General features: G+C 23.1%; 1 protein-coding gene across 1 annotated transcript in view; it reads left to right on the forward strand.

The window, feature by feature from the left end:
- Positions 1–2,477, forward strand: part of LOC115241641 — a 4,857-nt gene extending 2,380 nt beyond the window's left edge. The window contains exons 2-6 of the mRNA XM_029817484.1: positions 749–865; positions 931–1,021; positions 1,863–2,008; positions 2,185–2,317; positions 2,415–2,477. Of these exons, the coding sequence (XP_029673344.1) occupies positions 749–865; positions 931–1,021; positions 1,863–2,008; positions 2,185–2,317; positions 2,415–2,477 (550 nt within the window). The remainder of the gene's footprint in view (positions 1–748; positions 866–930; positions 1,022–1,862; positions 2,009–2,184; positions 2,318–2,414) is intronic.
- Positions 2,478–6,434: the final 3,957 nt, after the last annotated feature.

A 6,434-nucleotide genomic window follows, 5' to 3' on the forward strand; every position in this document is an offset into this window, starting at 1 on the left:
AATAATAATAATAATTAAATAATAATAATAATAATTAAATTATTAGAATTGAAAGCAGTTAGTTGGCTTATTAAATAAATTAATCACTTCATATACAAGATATTCGAAATTTATGGACATGTTTAAAATGATGGAATGTGAAAATAAAATGTTAGAAAAATAATGATTTTGAAGGATAAACTGGTATAATTGATATATCAATACGTCTTTTTAACGAGATATAAATAGATAATAATATTTTATTCTGCTAATAAAATAATTACAGTAAACTTTATTTTGAACTGGAAAATACATGTTATTTCAAGCCCTAATCATCAACATAATTATGTTAATAATCAAAAACAGTTTTTTTTTAAATTTTTTTAAATATCAATAAAAAAATAGTGACTCTATAGATGTGGAAAATATCATGTAAGACTTATACATATATAAAAGTATTATTAGAAATATTAAAATGGTTTACTTTATAAAGCGTTTCAAATTGTGTAAACGACTACTTAAACGCATATATATAATAGCAACAATATATATAATATCTCTCTCTCTCTCTCTCTCTTTCTCTCTCTCCTTCTCTCTCTTAAAACATCTATAATACTTTTTAAAAGTATATGCAAATACTGATTTACTTATATTATTCATTATCTAATATTACAAATGTTATAATCTTTAATTGATTGCATATTATATATGAATTTATGAAGATTACAATCACTTTACCTCAAAGCTAATTTTATAAATTTATTCACAGTTATCGTATCGAGAACGCAATGCAGATTTATATATCGCAAGATATTAATTTACAAAAAAAGAGTTCGGTTCTCAAGAGTATAATTAGTGCTGTAGATATGCATCGTAAGGCCATGAAGTAGGTATCTATTCCATAATACATATATATAGTATGCGTAATAATATATTTTATCGCTTTTAAAGATTCTTGGATCATTTTATATCAAAATTTGAAATATCATTTATGTTATTAATAATATTCGGAGTAATCACTTTGAGTTTCAACATTTTTCGAGTAAGTTTCATGTTTTGTTTATACATATATATTTAAAGAAATTTTAAAACATTTAAGACATATTGTTTTATATTAAATATAGTTAATCATTTTTTGTTGATAACTCTATTCAAGTAATACTTATAATTCTCTAATAATATAATTAATATAATTCTCTATCTTTAATGTAAATTTTTACATGTAAATCATAGTCTTACAGTTAGCTGTATTTTCGGTTAGGTTAAATCTAAGAAAGTTTAGTTAACAATTGTTACTGTTAATTTTAGATAACAATTAGCAGTAATTCCTATAATCTAATGATTTATAAATATTATGATTTGTTCTAGATATCGTTTTATTTTATTTATGAATTTCTTGGTTAGCTTTGTGATTGATTTGCGCTTAGCAACAATATGATATTAGTCTTATAACATTTTAAAATTCAATCTTACAAATATATCCGCATATTCATTAAATTAGAATACTATTAAAGTAAAATCTACATAAAACTAAATTTTAGGAAAAGTAAACTTTATGTGAACGTTTTGGATATGATGATGTCAATTAAGAAATTATTTACAACTGTCTATGCTGTCTTTAAAGCATAAAAACTTACTTTTACGAAAGCTCTTATTACAATGTAATGGAATAACAATGAGAGAAATACATATAATTTGACTAATAAAAAGACTTTTAATTTATAAAAAGCTCAAGATATATATAAATGATTTATAATTTATGACTGATTATTTAAGTATAATTTTAAATAATCTCTGTTATAAATTGTAAATCATCTATAAATTGGGTTTCTTATAAACTCATTACAACATTGAAACTACTAATGTTTACGCGTGTGTTATAGATGTTCCAGGTTGCATCATCAGGATATAATGTCGAGCAATTTTTATTATCATTTTTGATTATACTTGTTTGTATTTTATATATGTTTTTATCTAACTTTGTCGGACAAGAAATTATAAATCACAATAATGACGTATATGCCACTGCGTAAGAAATCTCTTTAGGTCATATAATCTTATCTTTTTATGTATAAGCGTTAATAAAAAGAAAGTAAATTTAAAAAATGAACAAAACGAATATATATATATATATGTATCTTATTAGATTTTTTCACTTTTCTCTGAAGAGATTTACTGATCCATTATATTTTTATTACATGATAGGTATAATGTTTGCTGGTATACAGCTCCCCTACATATACAAAAACTAATATTGTTTCTGCTGCAAAGAGGTAGCAAAACTTTTGGTGTAAACGTCGGTGGATTGTTTGTAGCATCTTTAGAGTGCTTTGCTACGGTACAAAATATATTTCATATATACTATAATATGTTATGTATTATAAATGGATCACATTCTAAAAGGAATAAATGCAGAAATAAATGTTTTTTTACAGTTGGTGAAAGCATCCGTATCTTACTTTACCGTTATGTATTCAGTCCAATACAAAAAACCATAACAATTCATATTTTAGTGGTGTAAAATTAATGAAAAATAATATACCTTATATAATATACAATATAATACATACTCATATTATTTATAAATATTCTTATTTTGTTCAAAATTATTTTATCATCGTCGTTATTGTTTATAAATATCATGTTTGGTAATGTACAGTTCCTCTATATTTATAAAAGATAATATTGTTTCTGTTGCAAAGAGGTAATAAATCTTTCGGTTTGAATATTGGCAGATTGTTTGTCACATCCTTACAATGTCTTGCCATGATAAAAAAAAATGTTATAAAATATTAAACTTTATTTTAAACGTATAAACTGAACAAAAATACATGATTCTTTTCAGCTAATAAACGCATCTGTATCTTACTTTTCTTATTTTATTCAATGTAGTAAAGCCAACAAAAATATGTGAATGAATAATAATAAAGATTGATAAAGAATTGGTAATGTATCTTATTTTTAGATAAATGAAACAAAACATATCAAAACAGGAAAATTTTAAGTATCAGCAAAACGAGATTCAACAGCATTTTCTTTCGTAAATATAAGAAAAGAAAATTGACATGTTATTTATTATCTTAAAAATATGTAATAGAGATAAGTAAGAATAAGCATTTACTGTTTCTGCTGCAAAGAGGTAGCACAACTTGTGATCTGAACGTCGATGCACCGTTTGTAGCATCATTACAGTGCTTTGCCACAGTATAAAACATTTCATATATATTATAATATGTTATGTATTAATGTATCATATTCTAAAAATAAAAGAACGAAATAAATGCAGAAACAAATGTTTTCTTATAGCTAGTGAAGACATCAGTATCTTACTTTACAATTATGTATTCAGTCCAATAATAATAGCAAGAAAATATATCAATTGATATGTTAGGTTAGTAGTATAAAATTAATGAAAAATAAGAATATGATAGAGTAATATATAAAGCAGTATATAGAATAGTATAGTATATAGAGTATGACGTATAAAAATGTACGAATAAAAATATTAACAAAGTAAGAAATTAGAATAGCAATTTTTTCATAAATGTATGAAAAAAATAAACCGATTTAATAACTATGCGTATATATTGGCATTCCTCATTAATTCACATTCATGAAATATTTGATGAGAAAAAGTTAGAATAAACAGTTATAACTATTTAATATTTAATATTATTCTTTTTCTGAATTAATATCAAAAAAATAATATAAATTTTTTTCTTTCTCACTTTATCATCGATTTTGAAGCTTGAACACGCGATATAATCTTCTACATATTATTAATAATTTCTCAAAAATAGCAAAGAAAAAATTTCTGAGAGATATAATAGTTTAAGCTTTCAACTTTAATATTTTATTTTTTTATTTAATATTAAAATGTATTCATTTTTATAATTTTTATATATACAGAATGTCCTAAAACTACCGTACTTCCTCTTAATAGCAGAATCCTTAAAATATTTCAAGACAAAAATCTTAATACAAAAATAGCCTCGACATTTTAATATTAGGATTTTTGTTTTAAAATGTTCTAAGGAATCTGCCATTAAGAGGAAGTACGGTAGTTTTTCTTTTTAATAATATTTGGAGTGATGACTTTAAGCATGAATATTTTTCGAGTAAGTTTTGTTTTTCGATTATAAATATATTTATTGATTGTAAGTTACATAATATTTTTGCTTAATATTGATTGACATTTAATATGCTTGTAATCGCACTTTCAATGCTAATACATATACATACAGTATAAATGAAGTCGCTACAGAACAAAAAGACAAGTTACTTATCAATACTATTCTATTCTTAATAACTATTCTTAATAGGTATTATTAATTTTCATGATATCAAGATTTGTAAATTAATTTGCAATCGACTTTTCCATAGTAACATAATTTTTTATCAAAATTATCTTTCTTCCAAATTTTTTAAAAATATTTTGATTTTATAATATCTTACAAATGTTTCAAAAATTGATCTAAGAAATATCCTCATAAAATTAATTATTCTTAATTAAAATTTTGTTCGAGGAAGATTCACATAAACTTGATTTTTTTGCATGTTACAACTTGAAAAAAAATGTGAATCCCTCGTTTAATAGTTTAAATTGTATAATAATATAAATAATTTTTAAATATTTATAAATGTTTAATGCGTATCTGAACAATTTTAGAATATTGATTATAGAGAAAGGCTATCTACCTTTTGATTTTGATTCATATATATCGCAAAAATGACTTAAAATTATGTTGATTACAAGCCTGTAAATGAATTTTTTGTAATATATTCAAATACGCGCACACAGAGATTTTAAAGAACTATCTATAGTTAATAGCAAAGATATTAAATTTAAAAGAATTATAATAAAAATAAAATCTTTCTTTTTTATTTTTCTTTCAATATTCTTTTACATTAAATATATTTAATTTATAATATTTTTTAAATTATATCTCTTACAAAACATACTTTAGACGATTTATAAGTACAATATAAGATAAGATTTAAGACAAAAATCTATTTATAATTTTATGTACTGCGTATTTTAATACACGTATGTATCCTGATATGTATTATATATATGTGTATGTATTTCACTTTTTTAAATGTTTTCAACATTATATAAAAGAGGCAACAAGACTTTTGGTCTGAATATTGGTGGATTATTTATAGCATCCATACAGTGTTTTACCACGGTAAAATTTTATATATTATAATATATTTAATGTGTTACTAACTTGAAAAAAATGAAATAAATGCAATAGTTCAATCATTTTTCATTACAGCTAGCAAACACATCTCTATCCTATTTTACAGTCATGTATTCTGTACGGCAATGACAACAAAGTATATCAACTTATATATTATACTAGAGAAAACTTAATAAAAAAATGTATAAAAAAGCGATTTATAATAAATGAGATATCATCTAACATTAACATTGATGTTGATGCTATACTTAACATCTATATCCACATAATCAGAATACATCAAATTATAATTAATGAATCACATCACTCAATAACAACCAAATTAAAAAATGTTAAATATTTCATTATCAATAATAAATAAACATTTTATATTTCTACATTGTAAATTTTGGCAAATAAGATAATACATGTAGGGTATTTCTCATCAAGGGTATCAAGTATACCCAAATTCTCAAAAATAATAAAGAAAATATTTCTGAGAAATATAATATTATTTTAAGCCTGTTTAAGATATATATTTTAATGTTTTATTTTAATGTATACATTTTTATATTTTCAATATGTATATTCAATTTTAATTTTGTTTTTTGAAATACCAAATAAATAAATACTAAAGAATAAAAAAATATTATATAAAACAATACTATTTCTTTGAAAAAAATAATATTTTACATACAATAATTTTGCAGTAATGTGACAATTGTAAAACATATATTTACCACAAAAGTTGAACTGTAACTTGCCAGCGTCACATTATGGACTGAAGCACACGGATATATGCCGCCGAGAAACGAAGACTACGCTTGCGCAGCTTTTGCACCCCAGGACTTCTCCCGTACATATTACTCCATGAGAAATAAAACATCTGTCTAATTTTCTCCGCGTTAAATCGATTACTTAATAGGCGACTGTATCCTGGCGAAACAGTGTTAAATTGTGCAAATATTATTTTGAGCAACATTGTCAAGTAAGAAATATTTTTTTAATATTTGTTCGGCTTTGCATTTTTAATAAATTTGTTGTTAAAATTATCTTAACAGAAAAAATTTTATAGATTCTGCAGAGCATTATATTAGCGTGTAAATTTAAATGTTTTAAAGATATAGGAATCAAAAGTACTTACTAATTAATTAATATTGTAGTACTTTTTGTTTGCAGTTTATTTATTCCCATAAGCGCCCAAATATGGCCGGACATCTTGCAAATTATTTCATCCACAAACACATCTCGACCACGTCAGTTGCAGATTTT

Source organism: Formica exsecta, unplaced genomic scaffold, assembly GCF_003651465.1.
Source record: "Formica exsecta isolate Colony F162 unplaced genomic scaffold, ASM365146v1 scaffold500, whole genome shotgun sequence".
Classification (NCBI taxonomy): domain Eukaryota; kingdom Metazoa; phylum Arthropoda; class Insecta; order Hymenoptera; family Formicidae; genus Formica; species Formica exsecta.